This window comes from Nesoenas mayeri (genome assembly GCF_963082525.1).
Source record: "Nesoenas mayeri genome assembly, chromosome: 3".
Taxonomy (NCBI): domain Eukaryota; kingdom Metazoa; phylum Chordata; class Aves; order Columbiformes; family Columbidae; genus Nesoenas; species Nesoenas mayeri.
This window is the reverse complement of record NC_137544.1, coordinates 8,187,413-8,207,992: the sequence shown is the minus strand read 5'-3', so window position 1 is coordinate 8,207,992 and position 20,580 is coordinate 8,187,413. Positions and strand designations below refer to the sequence as shown.

At 44.2% G+C, this 20,580-nt stretch overlaps 1 protein-coding gene across 4 annotated transcripts in view; it reads right to left on the bottom strand.

The window, feature by feature from the left end:
* Positions 1–1,454: 1,454 nt before the first annotated feature.
* LOC308039176 (WD repeat and coiled-coil-containing protein) overlaps positions 1,455–20,580 on the bottom strand; it is a 232,861-nt gene continuing 213,735 nt past the window's right edge. Inside the window, exons 1-5 of one of the 4 annotated variants that reach the window (XM_080342283.1) lie at positions 12,790–13,152; positions 12,544–12,649; positions 7,748–9,629; positions 4,707–4,824; positions 1,455–2,248 (exon numbers count right to left, since the gene is read on the bottom strand). In XM_080342283.1, coding sequence (XP_080198409.1) covers positions 1,977–2,248; positions 4,707–4,824; positions 7,748–9,610 — 2,253 coding nt within the window. In that variant the 5' untranslated portion in view covers positions 9,611–9,629; positions 12,544–12,649; positions 12,790–13,152 and the 3' untranslated portion in view covers positions 1,455–1,976. Of the gene's footprint in view, positions 2,249–4,706; positions 4,825–5,449; positions 5,612–7,747; positions 9,630–11,921; positions 11,989–12,543; positions 12,650–12,789; positions 13,153–20,580 lie in introns of those variants that run through there. The other 3 variants (XM_080342284.1, XM_080342282.1, XR_013922002.1) reach the window with 3 other exon arrangements.

Below are 20,580 nucleotides of genomic sequence, written 5' to 3'. Positions count from 1 at the left end.
TGGGTTCATACAACTGGCAGGTGAGGGAGGGAGTTTCCTGTTCCTCATGCTGCACTGAATGCTGCTTCTTTTCACCTTAACTCTCTGCAAGACCACGGCTCGGATACCGAGCAAGAGTGCCGAGTATTATGGTTACCAAAATGTGGAAATATTATAGACTTTCATTAAGCTGCAAAAACCAGCTGGTAACTCACTGGGAGGCACCATTCGAAAGACAAAAGTAGCAGCAGTGTCTCTGTCCCCAGGGCAGAGGAGGAGACTCGGTGTGATGTCGCACATGAGAATTTACAGTCTCCGAAGACAGAGCGGAACAAACAACAGAGGGAGGACGGCCCTAGAGCTGCGGTGCTCTGCGGGAAAGGTGCCTCCTCAGTGTCATTTCAGAGACATTTACAGAGCGGTGGTCTCCAACCCGGACTGGAGAGCAGCAGTGCTGCTGGAGGGTAGAGGAAGGTGAATGTTTGCTCTAGAAGCACAGAAGCAGAAATAAATCTTATTTCCTGATGCATTTCTTGTTGCAGATGATGGTAGACAAGACCATGAGTTTCAGCTACACCCATCAGCATTCTGCTCTCATTTTTGTTGTGCTGCTGCTGAGGAAAGATTGCTCAAGGCCTGTGGAACTGGTGGGCACTGGCTCAGCTTCACCTGATGGTTGTAGCATGGAGGAGGTTGGTCTCTTCTCCCAAGTAGCAAGTGATAGGATGAGAGGAAATGGCCTCAAGTTGTGCCAGGAGAGGTTTAGATTGGATATTGGAAAAAATTTCTTCCTGGAAAGGGTTGTGAGGCATTGGAACAGGCTGCCCAGGGAAGTGGTGGAGTCACCATCCCTGGGGAGGTTTAAAAGACACACAGATGAGGCTCTTTGGGACACGGTTTAGTGCCAGGGTTGGGTTATGGTCTGACTCAAGAGTCTATTCCAACCAGAATGACTCTATGGAGTACACCTGGAGATCCCGCACCCCCCTTCCACCAGCTCATCTTTGCTCATATACCCAGAATCATCTACATTCAGCAAGGGATAAACAGGATTTCCTTCACACCTTACTACCCTCCATCATGGCCTTTCCTCTCTGTTTTACCCAGAGGCTGTTTTCCTCTGACTAAGACCAATTCAGGCCACCAGCTTCTCATCACGATTACAGAACCACATTTACACTGGCTGAGAAGCTTCTGTCCATATGAGCTGCAGCCCATGGGGAATCATTACTCCATTTCCAAATCAAACTCAGCCTTTGGCCACCTTCAAAGTCATCAGGAATCTGCACATTCACCACATCCAGCAGCTTCAACAACTCTGCTGGTGCTGGCCGCAGGAGATTGTGAGTCCCGCTGCAGATGAACCTGCTGACCACAGTGTGGGATGAATGTGAAACCATTGTCACCTCCAGGCTGCTGGCAAAGCCTCAACAGCGCTGAGCTGGCCAGGCAGAGGGAACAGGAAACACCAGAATTCCCTAAGTGACCTGCTGGAGGGAAAGAAGAGCCATAAAACAAACAAGCTCCCTAAACCCACCCTGCAGTCCTCTCCTAAGAGCTCTCAGATTGACATCAATGACTGGGTGGAAACAGGTTGGATGCAGATTTGACAGAAATGAGGAAACTGAGAAAAATGCAGCGTTTTCAAGGATTTCTTTATTATTCTAGTTTTCTATCATCTAAAAACACCAATATATTAAAGACCAAGATGGAAACTTTAGCTCAGGAGCTTGTAAGAATGTGTATTTTCAACCACTGATACAAAGACCCGGTCTATACTGCAAGAGGCATATTTAAAAAACAGTGCTCAGTATAAAACCAAAAAAAAGTCAATATTTCCAAGGATCAAATAAATAATTTACAGTGATATGCAAAAAAAAAACCTGTGGAAATCCAACAGAAATTTGAGACAGACAGTTGTTTGGAATTCACAGTCCCATGCAGTAAATTTAAAGTCTCCTGTCATACAACAGGCTTTACAAAATCACCATCAAAAGTTACATTTGGCTGCCGGGCTGTTCCGAGGGAGCGCTGCTGTCTAAAGCCTTGGGGGAGCAGTCTCTGAGGACTTCCAAAGAACTCGTGATATCTAGACTTTCGGAAGCAGCGGGTCTGCACCCTTCCGTGGAACTGAGGATGTCCAACGTTTTGGAAGAACGGGAGCCGTAGCCTTTCGAACTGGCATCTCGCACCACGATCTCCTGCGCGGATGTAAACGTTAATGGGACAAATCCCTCGCTGTCGGCTGTCAGGACAATCCAAGAGGAACCTGTGAAGATGTGAGAATATCTGTAAGTTTTCTTGTAATCAGGTGTGTTTAAGGCATGAAACATTTCTTCTCAAATTAAAAGTTAAATGCTTCTCTATATTCAGTTTTTCTAGGGGAAAAAAAAAGTATGGGGAGATACAAGTATAATCGCAAAAATAAAGGCGTTAATGATGATGTGTAACAGCTTTCTGACCAATTTTGCCACTAGGACATGAGACTACAACAAATACACACTTTAAATAAGGAGGAGTTAAATTCTGAGCACAACTCATAAACATCCAGACTTGTTTTTAATAAGCTATTCATAAGCTATTTCCCAGTGCTTAAGTTGTGCAGATACTGTATGAAGCAGACATTTATTAAATTACAAATTAATGCAGAAATCTATGAACTGCCTTTTTTATTTAATTTCAATATAATTCACAGAATCACAGAATGTCAGGGATTGGAAGGGACCTCGAAAGCTCATCCAGTCCAATCCCCCTGCCGGAGCAGGAACACCCAGATGAGGTTACACAGGAAGGTCTCCAGGCGGGTTTGAATGTCTCCAGAGTAGGAGACTCCACAACCCCCCTGGGCAGCCTGTTCAGTGTCTGTCACCCTCACTGAGAAGAAGTTTCTTCTCAAATTTAAGTGGAACCTTTTGTGTTCCAGTTTGAACCCATCAACCCTTGTCCTATCATTGGTTGTCACCGAGAAGAGCCTGGCTCCATCCTCCTGACACTCACCCTTTATATATCTGTAAACATTAATGAGGTCACCCCTCAGTCTCCTCCAAACTAAAGAGCCCCAGCTCCCTCAGCCTTTCCTCATAAGGGAGATGCTCCGCTCCCTTCATCATCTTTGTTGCCCTGCGCTGGACCCTCTCCAGCAGTTCCCTGTCCTGCTGGAACTGAGGGGCCCAGAACTGGACACAATATTCCAGATGTGGTCTCACCAGGGCAGAGTAGAGGGGCAGGAGAACCTCTCTGACCTACTGACCACCCCCGTTCTAATACACCCCAGGATGCCATTGGCCTTCCTGGCCACAAGGGCCCAGTGCTGGCTCATGGTCATCCTGCTGTCCACCAGGACCCCCAGGTCCCTTTCCCCTACACTGCTCTCTAATAGGTCATTCCCCAGCTTACACTGGAACCTCAATACATATACTGGAACCGTCAATAAATACGAGAAAGAAATGCTGTACTATACTGTAAGGTCCATTTCCCTGGTCTGTTTGCTATTTGACTTCCTATCATCGTTGGCATCATCTTTACAATTTGAAATAACTTACTGAATCCAAAATACTGCCTCCTAGTAATTAATATAAACCAGAAAATGTTCATATTTGTATCCGTTAGGCTGATGAAGAACCAAAATAGAGCTTGTGGGGGATGAGGGAATTCAGAGAAACATTTCCAGCTGTTTGTACAGTTACATTACGTAACTTCATGTCACATGTAAAGTCATGAGAAGATTGTAGCTTAAAGCTCGAAACCCTTTAATCTTTTGGCTTAATATCTCATTTTGGCCAAACTATAAAATCAATACAATTCGGGAATTTGAAAATACCATTCCTACTTTGCCTATTTATCTTGTAATATTTGTAAAATTAGTAAATAAACTTATTGTAACACTGTCTGCTTTTAAAATTTATCTAGTAAGGCAAGTCACAGGCATAATGACAACACATTCCGGGGTAACCACTTCTGTCCAGCTTATCATTTCTAAGCTAGAAAATGATAAGTCAAAAAACCCACAGGTAATGCAGACTTTTTTCCCACAAAGAGAAGTTGTTTAAATCTTATAGCTCAAAATTCCAGCCTGAAAACTTCCGAGATCAGTATTTACAGACATTTCTGTGTTGTGCTACAACTTTATTTCAATAGTTACCATGTTCCAATGCAGGTAACTGACCCTGCAATAGGGAAACTACTAAATAACATAAGTGGTAAGAGATGGAACTGTCAGTGAATTATCTGACTACAGTTCTATCTGGGTATTGGATTACTAAGTGTATTCTGACAACTATTTACAGAGAAGTTTATTGAGCTACTTTATAAAAAACTATAGGATCTCTTAAAGGAGATCAGGTGCTGGAAGTGTAGATATAAAATATAGAAACCTGTATTCTAAACCCACCAGCCAACTCTAACCTGCTCATCTGCTCAGACTTCTGGATGTGGAATAGCTGAAAACAAATCAAAACTGCAATTTTCCTGTACCACCAGCTACTTGGTAAGGGGGTATCAATACATGAAAATTTGCTATTTTTTAAAATAACGTAAAGATTCTTCTCAGTAGAAGCCCAGAGAAGAATCTTCACGTTGTAAAACATGTGAGCAAACTTTTATTAATCAACTTTAATTATTTATTCCTTGGTTTTTTTCCTCCAGATGGGCTTATGCACGTTACTGCTGCTCACTGAGAATGTCGCATGTGTTTGAAGTGTTTGTGTAATTACATGATTACAACATACCGTGTTGCATTTCTACAAGGGAGAGATTGAATATCTGCTGGACGATATCCAGACGGAGTTTACCACCACAAAGAATAACAGCTCGTCTTTCATCTGAATCACTTCTGGAAAGCTGCTTCTGTAAATTCAAGAAAGAATCGTTAGACACCGTGCCGTATATTTAAGCAGAAATGTCAAAATGGCATTAATCAAAACTAGATCAGGGACACGTCTTCAACCACGTCATTTACAGAAAGTCAAACGCTACTTTCATTCAGACCCATTTGCAAGGTTTATCCTTTAAAGTCTTGGCTCTCAAGAAGACCATCAGTGAGTGATCTGTGAATTCAGCACGTGTCACAACAACAGGAGAGGGAATCACACGCTGCTGCTGAGGAAGCCACGAGCTTCACCCACAGTACAACCCTGACTCTCTTCTCACCCCCATGAGGGACATTTCCCTGGGGAGCCTGTAAAGCAGCAGATTTTCCATCCTTCCCCTTCCCTGATCCACAACTCAAGAAGAGGTGAGAACTCCTGCCCATGAATGTTCGAGATGAGGAACGGACTAACAGATCAGAAGGGCTTTGTCTGTCTCCCCTCTGACCATCATTACCCCAAGCTTTAAAAGGCAAAGAGCATCTTCAAAGAGCATCCCCCATGAGGCAGAGCAAAGCTTTTTATTTAAATCTGCAAAAAAGCAGCTGTTACCAAAACTCCAAACTCTGTCTTTGCATAGGAGAAAATTCACGCAACCATGTCACCTTGAGAACGTCGCTGGGTCCTGACAAAACCAAGACAAAGTAAATTCTGACTCCTTTTCCACGCTGTGGACAGACCCCCCCATCACGTCAACAATTTCTGGATCGGATATACTGTGACTAAAGCTAAACCACAGCATTTTCTGCCAGACTTCCCAATGTCACCTGTAATTCAAAAAGCCAAATGCTTTTCTTGCCACAGTGTTCAAAACCTGTAGGTAAAATTGCAGCATGACTTTAATTTGCAAAGCGCCCTCAGGCAAGGGTAGTTAATCCAGCTCTTGGAACACCAGGTCAGGCTGATCCGTAACTCAAGTTTTAAATTATATGTGAAAAAAGAGACTGGAATAGAAAAACATAGCAAACATTTGTTTAGAAGCCTACTTTAATGTGAGGTAGATAAACAAGATGCCAGACTTGCTGAGGGAAACTAACTTTTCAGAGCAATGCCACCATATATCATTAAGAGAACTAGAAAAATTAGAGTTAGTACAATTATTAAATGTCTACAACAGAAAACAGTGAAAAAAGAGAGGGAATAGGAGCTAGGACCTTGTCCTACACAAGTTGAGACTAAGTTGAAAATAAGAGCTTATTGAAAGGAAAACAGCAGTTTAAATGACTGAATACTGACCAAGGTTTATTCATGTGACTTCTAGAAGAGACCCACCAGATTTTTACCATGTTTGGATAAACAGGTAACTTACACCTTCCAGTATGAGATTTGGAAGTACCTGCTTTCAGCCAAGCAAAGTGCCTTTCACATGCAATTTGATTTTAAATCCATTTTTAAATATGCTCATGGAATTATCTATTGTGTCCCTAAGGGTCTCTGTCCTTCTCAGATGACGTTGTCAATACTAATTGGCAATGCTGCAGTTTCAGAGCCAAAGCTTCTTTCTTTTGTTTCAGTCTCTTTTATTTTAGTTCTCCTCACAGAAGGACAGGAGATTGATACCAATTCCCGGACATGGAAATTCTCTCTTGTCTAAACAGAAAGCTTCACAAGTCACCCAGGAAAAACAGGAACAGGATGGCATCTAATCCTATTGACCAGGCCAAGTGCAAGGTCCTGCACCTGGGTCAGGACAACCCCGGTACCAGTACAGGCTGGGGATGAAGGGATTGAGAGCAGCCCTGTTAGAAGGACGTGGGGGTGTGGGTGGATGAAAGATTGAACATGAGCTGGCAAAGGGCGCTTCCAGCCCAGGTCAGTTGTATCCTGGGCTGCACCACCAGCAGCGTGTCCAGCAGGTGGAGGGAGGTGATTCTGCCCGTCTGCTCCGCTCTGGTGAGACCCCACCTGCAGTTCTGTGTCCAGCTCTGGAGCCCTCAGCACAGGACACACATGGACCTGTTGGAGAGGGGCCAGAGGAGCCACAGAAATGATCCGAGGCTGGAACAGCTCTGCTGGGAGGACAGGCTGAGAGAGCTGGGGTGTTCAGCCTGGAGAAGAGAAGGCCCTGGGAAGACCTTATTGCAGCCTTTCTGTAATTAAAAGGGGCCTGTAAGAAAGATGGGGACAGACTTTTTATCAGGGCCTGTTACAACAGAACCAGGGGTGATGGTTTTAAACTAAAGGAGGGGAGATTCGGGCCAGACATGAGAAAGAAATTTGTTACACTGCAGATGGTGAAACACTGTCCCAGGTTGGCCAGAGAGGTGGTGGATGCCCCATCCCTGGAGATATCCTAGGCCAGGCTGGATGGGGCTCTGAGCAACCTGATCTGGATGAAGATGTCCCTGCTCATGGCAGGGGGGGCACTGGATGAGCTTTGGAGGTCCCTCCCAACCCTAACTATTCTATGATTATGTGATAATGGCCTTCCCCCCTCCCCCGCCAGAAATGCTCTGGTTTTACCACTGGTATACATAGCTGAACAGGAATGAAAGCAGCACTACTGCATCCATCCGAAATAGCAAGAATTTTAGTTGAAAGATACATTAGTTTAAGTTTAGTTTAAAAAAATATCTGAAATATTTCCCCTCATTCTATCTCTTATCAGAGAAAAATATAATACAAATATGTAGTTCTAAAATAACTGTAAATAGGGACTCAGATACAACTGCAGGAAGGACAGGGTAGAAGTACTACAAAACCAAGCCAGGCTTATGTAAAAGCCTAAATAAATCTAAACAAGACTCCTATCAGATTTGTCTGCATCCAGTGAGATCCACATGTACTAAACACTCACAGGATGTCGCCCTTCCTACACATAATGAGTTTGTGTTTCAAATCCATACAAAGAACATGCATCCATAAACAGATTTGATCATTAAGGCTTCCAATATTAAAATTACCTGGCAGGTGACGTTAATAAAAGCAGGTTCCTGAGAAGATGGGTACACTGGAAAATTTCTCTTCCCAGATTTTAGCAGCTCAGTTAATTCACAAAGATGACGCTGTAATTCTGTGAAGTTGCCAGACAGTTTTTCTACATTTTTTGAAAAGTAGCTTGCCTCCTTTTCACTTAATAGGTTATTCTTGTAAGAATTTGGTATTTTGGAAGCTGCATCTGCCTGCCTTTTTGGAGATGTTGGCTTGTTAGGAAACGCCAGTGATGTGGCAGACAGGGCTGCAGTCCGATTAACCGGTTCGGCATTGAGAGATTCGACTGATGGAGGAAAATTCATGGAAATCCTCTTATCTTTGAAATCACTTATGTTCAATGACAAACTTTGCTCGTATGCAGGACTCTTAATTTCCTCAATGAGTTTCCTTCTGCTGGTTGGGGACTGAATGGCAGCACGATCCGGTATCAAGAGTCCACAGCTGAGGGTGTGAACATCTGGAGAGAGATCATGAGATACGTTTGAAAGGTTCAAACTGGAGCTGCCATTAACCGATGAAGATGTTGAAGGACCCACTTCCAATGTTAGTTCCTTAATCATCAATCGGATCATATATTTGTCTGATCTTGAAGAGGGGAGAAAGGCAGGGTCAGTGAATTTTTGTTTTCCAACCAGTATCAGTAACAATTTATTGGTCAAGAAGCACAGCCCCTTTGGTTTCTCATTTTTCTCTAGCTGAATTTGTTGAATATTGGGTAAATTGGATGAAGTCAGTGAATAGACTAAAATAACGTTACAAGTATTGGAGGCAACTGATACGGTTTGAGTTTTGGGGTCAAAAGCCATTATATCAGGAACCAGGATGCCTGGGATGCTCACTTTTTTGGTGGAAGTCACCTTTCTTTCAAAAGTCACCAGGATGAGGTGTGAAGAGTCTTGGCCGCTTCCCGTTAGGTAGTCCTTGGGCCTCAGGTGGAGAAGAGGACTGGAATCTGCACCCTGCTTGCTGGAAAGAATGTGAGTTAGATCCACAGGAGACGTAACAACGGACAAGGGCTTCTCAGAGTCCAGGGATTTTTTGCCGCCGTCCAAGGAATGCTCCTCCTCACCGCACAAGCTGGACTGCGAGGGGAAGGACTCGGTTTCAACGCTCGTCGGGACTTCAAACGCAACGCCAGCGTTTAGGCCACAGATCTTGTCCAGGGGGAGCTCGGTGGTAACAGCGACTTGGAAATTCAGAGTGGCTTCCACAGCACAGATGTAGCCGCCCACATCGAAGATGGGGCAAAAAGAACAAGCGTTCAGGGTTTTCTGGGCATCATCCCAAATATAAGAATGAAGGGCGCTGCCTACACCCACGACTAAGCGATTGCCTTCCTTGGTCCAACAAGCGCAGTGGATGAGGCCGCTGCCCTTGATGTCTGCTTGAATTCTCGAGTTGTGGAGGTGAACAGAGTGCAGGACGGAGGCGTCGCGTGTCGTCAGCACCGCCAGGATCTCCTTCTTCGGGTGCCACACGCAGCCCTGGGGGAGCACTGGGAAGGGCTCGCTGATGTCGCAAATCTGAGAAACTAAGAGCTTGTTTCTTTCTGTAACGCTAAAGCAGAGCTGCCAAACGGTGATGTGCTTTTTATGTTGGACAGCAAGCAGAGCTGGGGCATCAGGGGGACACGGGCCCCAGTAGAGTCCATGGACATGTTCAAACTGACCGACAACGGTTGAGTCCCCGAATTTTGGTTCTCCATTATGGAGTTGTAAAGAAGTCAGGATCACCTGTTTCCCATCTGTCCAGGCGAGACCGTGTACAGGGTGAATTGCTTGGTATAAGGCATTAAGGCCAGTTCTCAGAAGCTTTGCCTTTCCTAGCTCCATGACTTTTAACGTGAGACATCTAAAGAAATTAGAATGAAAAGAAAAAGATATTTTAGAGGACAATATTGGTACAATTATTTAGCTTATGACCCTGCCAATGCTGGGCTCTTCCTTCCAGTGAAGTCAGTAACATAATGAATGTTCATTTGTGCTTAATCCCCAACTGTAGATTTTTTTGTTTACAATGTTTCTACAGTGAAATCCAATCTCAAAAGAAAGAAACTTTGCTGATTACATAGACTTAGTCTGCTGCATCTTCATCACAAGACCACTCCTTCCATTCTAATTGTCAAGTTGCTGCTTCTCAGAATATTTTGGAATGACGTTAGTATGACATATTTTCACAATATTGCCTCTCTCAAGTTCATGGACCATTTGTGATCAGATGGAGTAATGCCTTGCAAGTATAACCAAGCATTAATGTATTATCTATAAATCTGATCCTGTATTAAGTGGGTGAGAATGAGGCGTTTATATGGTTATTCCAGAAAGCTCTCTAAAAAAGCAAATCCAATTTTGGTGAAAGTTGGGATCCAAGCTGATTTTTCTGAGGAAATGACTGACAAAAGAATGCAGAAGAACTCGGAACACAGGAAAGGGACAAACCCATCCACCTGAGGGAGAAGCCATACTACGATGGCATCTCAGTGACCCACAGTCTTCAACATCCTCTATAGCAGTGATTAATTGTTTTCTTTTCCCAAGTGATTTTTGTCAGAGTTCACAGCCCACCTTGTAGCTCACTATGATTTGTTGGGCAGGAGGGATGAAAGTAGTAGCAGCCGACTGTGCCTGCAGAACGGTATTTACACGTGCCTAAACATCCATATAAAAATATACATGCATTTTTAAATGCTTTTTAAAAAAATAACTGCAGTAATTCCGGGGATACTTTTATTGTTTGGATGTTGCTTTAGGAGTATTCATTTTTCATAGTGTCCTGCAAAGTATAAATTACTGGTTTACAGAGACAAAATAAAACCACAGGAAACCTTCATTCCAGTAGTTTTAAGAAATGGGTCACGCAATTTGTCTGACACCTTCTCAGTTCTCTCTACAGAGCATAAAAGCTTGAAGAGGGAGAATGGGAAACTGCCAGTAAACACCATTCTCTGTAGTCTGTAATAAGGTGTTTGGGCCATCCAGAAGCCATATGCAAGGCAAGAAAATGTCAGAAGGGGTCAAGATTTTACACACACTTCTCGTTTCTGAGCTGTGAGCAATCTCTACTCTGTGCACAGAAGCCAATTCAACAGAATTGATGGTTTCCTCACTGAAGATTCTCCACAGGATTTGGCTCAGCTGCAAAGCCACGGCACAGAATGAATTGTAGCTTTAGTAGGATACATAAAAAAACAAGAAGGAAATGTTTGAGAAAGTCAAACTGGAATTGTTTATTAAAAATGTGCAGAGCCTGGCACTACTTGGTATTTTAATTCACTATTTCTGGATGACCCCGAACTTGGAAGGAGACTGGAAAAGTGGATTTCAGAGATTAAAACTAGATAGAAAAAGTTATATTATCATGATCAAGTTAAATTCTTCTCAAGCTATTATCAAGTGCAAAATAATATACTCAGTGAGAAAAAACAAACACACGGAGACCTCTTCAGAAATAATGGCCTGGGTAGCAGCAGAGCAAAAAAGGGATCTGGCTTACAATGGATATGTGAGAATGTTGCCAAATAGAATCACAGAATAGAATCATAGAATATTTTTGCTTGGAAAAGACTTTTAAGATCATCGAGTCCAACCGTTAACCTAACACTGTCAAGTCCACCTCTAAATCATGTCCCTAAGAACCTCATCTACACGTCTTTTAAGTCCCTCCAGGGATGGTGACTCCACCACTGCCCTGTGCAGCCTGTTCCAATGCCTCACAACCCTTTCCATAAAGAATTTTTTCCTAATATCCAATGGGAACCTCCCCTGGTGCAACTTGCGGCCATTTCCTCTCATCCTATCGCTTGTTACTCAGGAGAAGAGACCAACCCCCTCCATGCTACAGCCTCCTTTCAGGCAGTTGTAGACAGTGATAAGGGCTCCCCTCAGCCTCCTTTTCTCCAGGCTGAACAGCCCCCAGTTCCCTCAGCTGCTCCTCATCACACTTGTGCTCCAGACCCTTCGCCAGCTTTGTTGCCCTTCTCTGAACTCACTCCAGCACCTCAATATCTTTATTGTCCTGAGGGGCTCAAAACTGACCCCAGGATTCAAGGTGTGGTCTCACCAGCACTGCGTACAGGGGGAGAATCAGACATTATCATTCTGGAATGTTTTTAAGAAGAACGCCATACAAAAGGGAGATAATTACCCCATTTCCTCCGGGCTAACAGTATCTCTGCTGGAGTTCTGCACCTAGTTCTGAGTTGACCAGCACAAGGATGATGGAAATGCTTAACAGAGCACAGCGACCAGAGAAACAGGAGAAGCGCAAGAACCGCACTCGCTCAGTTTGAAGATTGTGAGTGGAAACTTGCAAACACTCGCCAGGCTGCTGACAGGAGAACACTGATCCACCGTTTCCCAGGTCTACTGTGGATAGTGCAAGATAATAATCAGCTTAGTTTCAGCAAAGGAGATTTAGGTCAGCTATTAAGGAAAAATTCTAACCATAAATGATAGCTAAGCATTGAAGCAGGTTACCTTGGAAGCGGGAAGAAGGCACTCGGTGAATTTCATAATCTCTAAGAGCCAATTAAGTAAATGCCTGTCAGGGGTAAGTTTAAGTACCCTGGAGTAAATAAGTTTAAGTACCTCATGGTAAGAGAGCACTGGAGATACTTCAAATCAACCTCTCCACCATCTACCTGGCTCTCCTCTTACCTCCTGTATAACCAACCCAAATCTCATTAAGCAACCACCACTTGTAGGAAAACCAAAACGTTAGTTCATTAGTTCTCTGAATTGCATACACGCTGCTGGGCAAAACTTACATATAGAAGGAAGACGATAATGTGCTTCATAAGATCTGCTGAGATGCGAAGCCTCCCGAGCTGCTCCCTCTGATACAAGAGACGTTTCCCTCTGTCCCCAGTAGACCTGGAAAAGCAAAAGCAGCAAGTGACCTACTGACCATTGTGCTCAAACACCTTGTGTCCAAAGCCCTGTCACTCAGCCCATCACCAATTAATCACAGAATGGTTGGAAGGGGCCTCTGGAGATCATCCAGTCCAACCCACCTGCTAAAGCAGGTTCACCAGAGCAGATCACACAGGAATGTGTCCAGGTGGGCTTGAATGTCTCCAGAGAAGGAGACTCCACAGCCTCTCTGGGCAGCCTGTTCCAGGGCTCTGGCACCTCAAAGGAAAGAAGCTTCTCCTCATGCTTAGACAGAACCTCCTGCGTTTCGGTCTGGCCCGCTGCCCCTCATGCTGGCGCTCGGGGTGTCCAGAGGAGCCGCCGCCTCCCCGAGCGGGCAGCCCCCCCGCCGCGCCCCGGCCTCGCCCCACGCCCCGCTCCGGCCGGGACGCTCGGGGAAACACGGCACCTGTCCCCAGCCCCTCCGGGCAGCCGGCGGGGCGCCGAGGAGCCGCTGCGGGGGCTCCTCCGGCAGCCGGCGGGGCACGGGGCGGCCGGGGTAGGCAGCGCGGCAGCGCCCAAACCCGCCCGCCCGCGCCGCTTCCCGCCCTCCACAGCGACCCGCCGCTCGCTGCGCGGGCCCGTCCGCGCCGATGTTCCCCACCTCACCCAGAGGCCTGCCCGCTCCTTCTCCTCCCTACCACGGCCAGCAGTGCCAGCAGCCTCAGCAGTCTCACCTGCCCGGCGGCTCAGCCCTGCCCCGCCAGGGCGGTCGCCGCCGCCATGAAGCGGAGCGCGGCGCAGGCTGTGACACACACCTCCCAGCCCGGCCCCGCCCACCCCCGCTCCGCCTGTGGGCGGGGGTGACGGGCAGCGGCGCTCTAGCCGGCCATGCCGGAGCTCTATGACCCGGTAGGCGACGCCTACAAGAGGCGGACGCTAGAACTACAGCTCCCAGGAGGCCATGGGGCAGGGCTGCTTTCGTGTGCGCGCGCTCCGCCCGCTCCCGCCAGTCCTGCGGGTGGCGCGAGCGCCCCGCTTAGTCCGCCCAGCGGGGGTGACGGGGAAGGTGACGGAGTGGGGACCGGGAGCGGTGACAGGAGCCGGTAACAGGGGTTGGTGACAGGGACCGGTCCCTCCATCTCTCCCGAGGAGCCACGGGCCAATGAACAGGTCTCACTCACTGCGTGCTTGTGGCTCTCGGTGAGGCCTGAGCGGGAACCAAATCGTAGAGTCGTTTTGGTTGGAAGAGGCCCTCAGGATCATCGAGTCCAACCATAAACCAGCTCTGGCACTGAACCGTGTCCCTGAGAACCTCATCTAAACGCCTTTTAAACCCCTCGAGGGATGGTGACTCCACCACTGCCCTGGGCAGCCTGTTCCAATGCCTGACAACCCTTTCTGTGAAGAAATTTTTCCTAATATCTAATCTAAACCTCCCCTGGTGCAACTTGAGGCCATTTCCTCTCATCCTATCGCTTGTTACTCAGAAGAAGAGACCAACCCCCTCCATGTACAACCTCCTTTCAGGCAGTTGCAGACAGTGATAAGGTCTCCCCTCAGCCTCCTTTTCTCCAGGCTGAACAGCCCCAGGTCCCTCAGCTGCTCCTCATCACACTTGTGCTCCAGACCCCTCACCAGCTTCGTCATGCTCCTCTGAACTCTCCAGCACCTCAATGTCTTCCCTATAGCGAGATGGCTCCTGCAACCCGTCAGGAATGACACAGCTCTGAACAAGGAGCCCACAAGTTTCAAGAGTTATTTGGATCCTTCTGAACAATATAAAGATGCAAAATGAGATATTTGCCTACCTTCCTTCCCCCCCCCCCCCCCCCTCCCGGAGGTAGTATTTAAGTGAAGAAAGCATAAAAATATGATACAGAACTCCTCCTATATAATTTCTTTTGTCCTGATTTGTTACCTCAGGCATAACTTTAAAATCTCTGAGGCCTTTTAAAAGTCAATTATACTGCAAGACTGTGCCACTTTGTCACTGCTTAGTACCGCAGAGCAGTCTGATCATATGGTTTTCTAAACCAATACTTTTGATAGGATGTTGAAACACTGGAAAAGGTGCCTTAAAGAGCTGTGAAAAGTGTTAAAAAATGCTTGCAATGGTCACAAGATCAAATATGTGAGTAGCTGAAACTTACCGAAAGAAGAAGACTTGGTGATGTCTTGACTATATTGCATGAGTGCCTTTACAGAGGAAGAAATCATTTCTAAAGAGTTTTTTAAGTTAGTGAAGAAATGTTTAAGAAGAGCCAGTTTAAGATGAGTTCAAAGGAGTAAGACACAGCTGTGAGTTTGATTGACCACTGGATCAAGCTAAAAACAGAAAGAGCAGATCCTCTACGTGCATCTTCAAGTTAAAACTTGGTGACTTTTAGGGACATATTATTTAAATGCAGATCTTGCCTCAGTCACAGACACATTTCTGAGATCAATATATGAATTTTAGATGAAATTCAATGGCGATGGGTGAGGATACATATGTATCTGTGGATTACAAGGTAAAATTCCATGTACTGTCTCTCTCCAGAAAAGCCCAACATCATTTGACTGCTTTACACCTGGCAGGCCACTTGCAAAATGCTGAAAGATAGGCTTCTGTGTTTGAGAAGACAGTGAGGAGTGAGAACTCTTATGTGATTACACTGGAAAACATTTGTGGAAGAGAAATTCCTGACGTTCAAATGGATTGAAGTGAGTTTCAAGCTTCCTTTGGAAGGTTGTTAAGCAAAGGAGAAGTGGCCCTGGGATAGAGACAGGGATGGCCAGGGGTGGGAATGAGGATTTGTTTGCACTGTTGTGTTTTTGAAATGGAAGAGAGTCTTTCTGCCAGCTTCAGGCACTTGGTGCTCGGAGCTGCAGTAAATAAATATATAAACAGATTCGAGATAGTGAATTGATTTCTAAGGTCACATTTTTAGTTTAGAAAGATAAGCAGTGGACCCGGATGCCAGCTTCTCTGTGTTGCTCCACAAATACACACTCTGAGGTGTATGAGAAATCAGAAAATGAGCGAACAGTGGTTTGTTTTCTCTGTTTTTATTTGTCATTAACAACTGACAGGATGCAACTGTAGAGAGAACAATCCTGAACTAGCCTAGAATTGCAAAGGAAATTGAAAAATTTCCTGTAGAAACCTACTGTTATGTTTACAATATATGCTAATATACTATCAGGGTTAGGGCCTTAGTGTGTTACACCTCTCAGAGAGGTGAGCCCTGCTTGAGAGATGGCAACGACGATCGTTTTATTTGCTCTTGTTCTCTTAGCTCTGGGAAGTGCACACTTAGCACGGTTACAGGAATGGAAAAGCACCAGCAATTTCTGCTCTATTACCTGTGCCTGTGTCACACCTGGTGGGTTGGTAAGGGTTGTTTTCCAGTTCAGCTCCTTTTTCTTTGCGTATGCATGAACACTTGGTGCTGTTTTACAGCAGGTTTTGGCATGGAAGGTGCCGGGGCTGCTTGGCTCTGTGCATCGCAGCCTGTGCTTTCAATCTAGTTCTACTCACGGATAACAAATGCAAGTGACCAAAAAGGCACCTTCTGAGGCATTATTGATGGGCCCCATTATTTGTTTAGGTAATGGTGATGCATTTGGAAAGTGCTGTCAAGCCATCTATAAATAAGTACACTTTTAGGGCCATATTTTGGCAATGAGACTTCCTGTGGCCCCTGTGAGCCGGCTGCCGAGCTCTGCTGGTGTTTCAGGCCGAGGTAGCCACCAGGGGGCTTTACTAGCCAGTAACAGTTCGCTGAGTAGAATTTTATTCCTGTAATCTCACAAAGAGTCTTGTGTAGCAGTGATGATTTCATCTTTTCCTCTCTTTCTATAAACTTAAATTGACAATCCAAATTAATATGCAGAAACGAACATTTAAAAATGGTTTTATTAGGTGGAGAGATCACAATTTAAGAACGCCTCAGAAGATATTTTCACATTAAATGTTTATTTTTGTTCCCTATGCCTAGAATTATACAAGCAAATGTTTTTAACGACTTCTGTTTTCATCCTGTAAATTCTCTTAATGTATAAACGCTAGTTGAGTTCTGCAAATGAACTGAAGGCATCACCAAAACTTGCAGTTATTTGTAAATCTGTAGAATTTGGTCAGTTTTATAATATTTTGACTGAAGTGGAATTGTCTTAGCCTACCAGAGTGCCAGGATGGTGTGTAGGTAGTTATTGTTACACCTGGGTGTTGATTTCCATGCTCAACAGTGTGTATCTGTCTTGTTTGTGTAACCACAGACTGGTCATTTCATGACATAGAACAGCATGAAAATTGTTGTTTCCCCTTTCCCCCCGACTTTTCAAGCAGTTTATTGCTGATATTTATGATACATCTGTTACTTCAGGGCTTTAAATGGTGCAGAAGGGCAAATTATAGAAATTATAGAAATTGTTTGCTATATTACAAAATACACATTTTGTCTTTTAAAAATACGTGCTTACATTGCGTCAGGATTGTCCTTAAACACTGAGCAGCCTCACAAATAAATGTGTTCTCAGTCCCTGTGCTGAGAACAGATTTGCATTCTCATAACTTGATTTGTTGTATCATCTGGGCGTCTGCTCTTCAAATCAGTTTGAAACACAACATTAATAAAAATACAGGACAGTCTGAGAAGGAAGATTTATGAATATCTGTCAGAGGAAAAGAAAGGCAGGGAAAGAAGGTGAAATGGAAGTGATGGGGAGACAGGCTGGAGAGTTATTATTTATGCACTCTGTAGTTTTTTTATTTGCTTTTATTGACTATGCAAATATTCAAAGAACATAATGTTATAAGGGAAAAATAATAATGTGAAGATACTTCCTGTTAACTTAATAAGCATAATTTAAAAAAAAATATGTGTTTAGTGCAGGCTATGGGCACTATTGAGTGAGCAAGTTCATCTCATCTCTTAATGGGAAAACTTAATGAGACACAGTCATGTAATTCAGACCACTAAAATATGACGTGGTAAAGTCTAAGTTCGATAGTTAAGAGGCACAGATGTTTTATCTGCTTTTTTTGTTATTGGATTAAAGCTATTTCTTCTTAATTTGGGGAGGTGATTAGTAATAAATATAATAAAAGATGAGCATGTTTGCAGAAAAGTAGCTGGACCTGAGTCAGTATTATGCTGTTACAAGAAGCAGACGTTGTTGTGGGATGTGTGAACAGGATCGCCTTGTGTGAGACACATCAGGATCTTGTCTGTTCTACTTGGCTGAATAAAGCCAGAAGGGGTCACAGTGTTTCCACAGCGGAGGCAACACTGAATTTTGTGCTCTGTAGCGCAAGGTCTTGCAGGGGCTTCCTTGTGGCTCCAGGCTTTGAGGAGTGGAGCAGATCAGTGAAAATTTGGGGATTAGGACAGTGACAGAATGGGAATTAATGTTCTTCTCTGCAGCCTCATCTCGTGAAGCAGCCACCACCCCACCTGCCTTAGCACATTGGGTTTCCGTGGCTCCAACACTTGGCTGGTTTTTGTAGAAACAAAGGAGACGAAGGCTGTTGTCTAAATTAGTTTTCAAACAGCTGATCGTTATGTACACTGGGAAGAAGGCATGGGCTATGTGGAAAACTCATACAGGGATATTTTGTCACCCCCTGCGGTTTTTCGCACTGTGACAGCCTGATTTTTTTGTGTGTGAAAACCTCCACCGGTGCTTTTTCTATGTCTGAAACAGACCTGCAACTGAATTCTGCTAATGCTGCTGCAGTTGAAGAGGGAGACTGAGTGCTGGCATAGGGCAGAGAAACAAGAGGTCCAGGCTGGATGTGTATGAGAGAAACTGGAGGGGTGGTGGTGTTTAGAGAAAACTTAAAGGGAGAAGTAATGGACATAGCGGGTTCCAAGTATTTAACAAGACAAAGGACGTAAACCGTGAATAGTCAAAATCTCTGCTTTGGGACAGGAAAATGGACCTTCCAATCCACTAACAATGCTCTGTGTCAAGCTAATGTACTCGCACTGCTCTGGAGGTGCTAGGATGTAAAAATTAGTCTCCTGCCTAGTCACACTGTTTGTTGTGTACTATGAATATGCAGAACAGAAATAACATCACATATATGTATTAAAAATGAGAGTCTTTCCATTTTGAAATTGAGTAAAATAATTAAGTTGTAAGTAAGGATTTTTGATTTGACAGTGTTCCTTTGGAATAATCTTTCCAAGGACATTTTAGAAACATTTCTTGTTGCCTTTTACAGCATACCTCTTTAGAACAAATAATATCTTAGTTTAAATCCTTGTACCTGTGGTTAGTCGAGAACCAAGCTAATGTACAAATCACATCCTTACAGCTATTTAACAGTATTGTGTGAGAGAGATTGTTCAAATCTTAATCTTTCTAGTAGGTACCTGGAGTTCCCTTTTACTTGCGCCACCATATATAGACACCTTTCCGCCTTCTTCTCTATAAATCTTGCGGTGAGAACCCTTTATTGTGACAAGAAACAATTCAGTCCTAGGCACTTCTGTCTCCTACTGTTGATTCTTCTATTTTCCTTCTATGTAACTAATCTGCAAAAGTGCTACTTTGATCTTTGCTTCTTCTTAGGTTAATCCTGCATTTCAGGCACATGCTTATTATGCACAGTTTGCTTTTATGCTATTAACAGGTACAACTGTTTTGAGATAACAGTGTCTCAATGAAGATCAGTGTAGCTACATTTTATGTTAATACAATATCATTGCTATCTAATGAAAATGTTATTAATGAAAGGTAGATGTGGAAATGGAGGTGACAGCTGTATGCAAGTTACAGGAGCATAATAATATTTACAAACTGAGTGCAAAATCATGACTTGTTTGAAGTTTGAGGGAAATTTTGACAGTAATTTGCAGTGAAGCCAGTATTTTGACTTATTTTGACTTATTTGTCTTATTTTTGGATGAACTAAGTTTTTGAGGGAAGGATAACAACGGAAACAGCATCATACTTACAAATCAAATTGTGACTTGTTCGTTAATTGTTGGTTATACTATCTATGGTAGGTAAAGAAATACAATTAGCTTTATTGTACAATGCACTGTAGTGTTAAAAATAAACTAATTGATCATTACAGAGACACAGAATTCACTGATATAGGTATGAGATATGATAGCAATGGGCATGTTAGTTATTCGTTGGTGTGACTGAAGAATCGTGATGCCTTCTGTGCAGCTGAACTGTAGGTTGAACTGAGAAACTGGTCCAGTTTAAAATAATTGGAGTAGGTGTTTTTAGCCATAAAAGTGACCTGAGTCACTTCACCCCCCGACTCATACCTGAGGACAGGACATGACAATCTCACAGCTAACTTTCTATTAGGACACTGGAACTTTTCTTTACATGCCAAAAGTTTGGTGGTTTATTGCTGAAATTAGTACATTATTGTGAATTTTGTACTCATTTTAAAAATAATGTTTGTGGACTGTGCCTTTCTGTACGGCCTCTTGTATTTCTGAAATGTGTTAAGTATGTTTGATTTGAAGGAAATGATTGTTGCCTCTAAAGTGAACCAAAGGTTTGCATTTGCCTGGAGTTTGTGTTCATTTTTGACTGCAGCCGTACGCTGTGGTGTGTAGATGTTGTGCTCTCCTGGCCGTGTACTCCTGTGTCTGTGAAGATATCGTGGTGCCTGCTGACAAGTGATGTGGATCTCTGCCAAAGGACAGAGGTTGTCAAGTACTAATGGTTCGAACTGGCAAGTGTGCGGAATGCTGCGAATGTCACCTCCTGCGCGGGATGTCTTTCTGTGCCAGTGCTGAAGCACCACGTGCTTCCAAACGTTTGCAGACGTTCACATGTCTGTGTCAAATAATAGTGGAAGAAAGGAAAGCCTAAAGTTCAAGGGCAGCGTTGGCTCCCTGCAAGTGGAGGCTGAATTGCGCTGGGCACTTTGGAAAGTCGTGTGAGAGGAACCCAAACGTCATTAGGTGGGAGATAATGGCAGCGCTCTACTT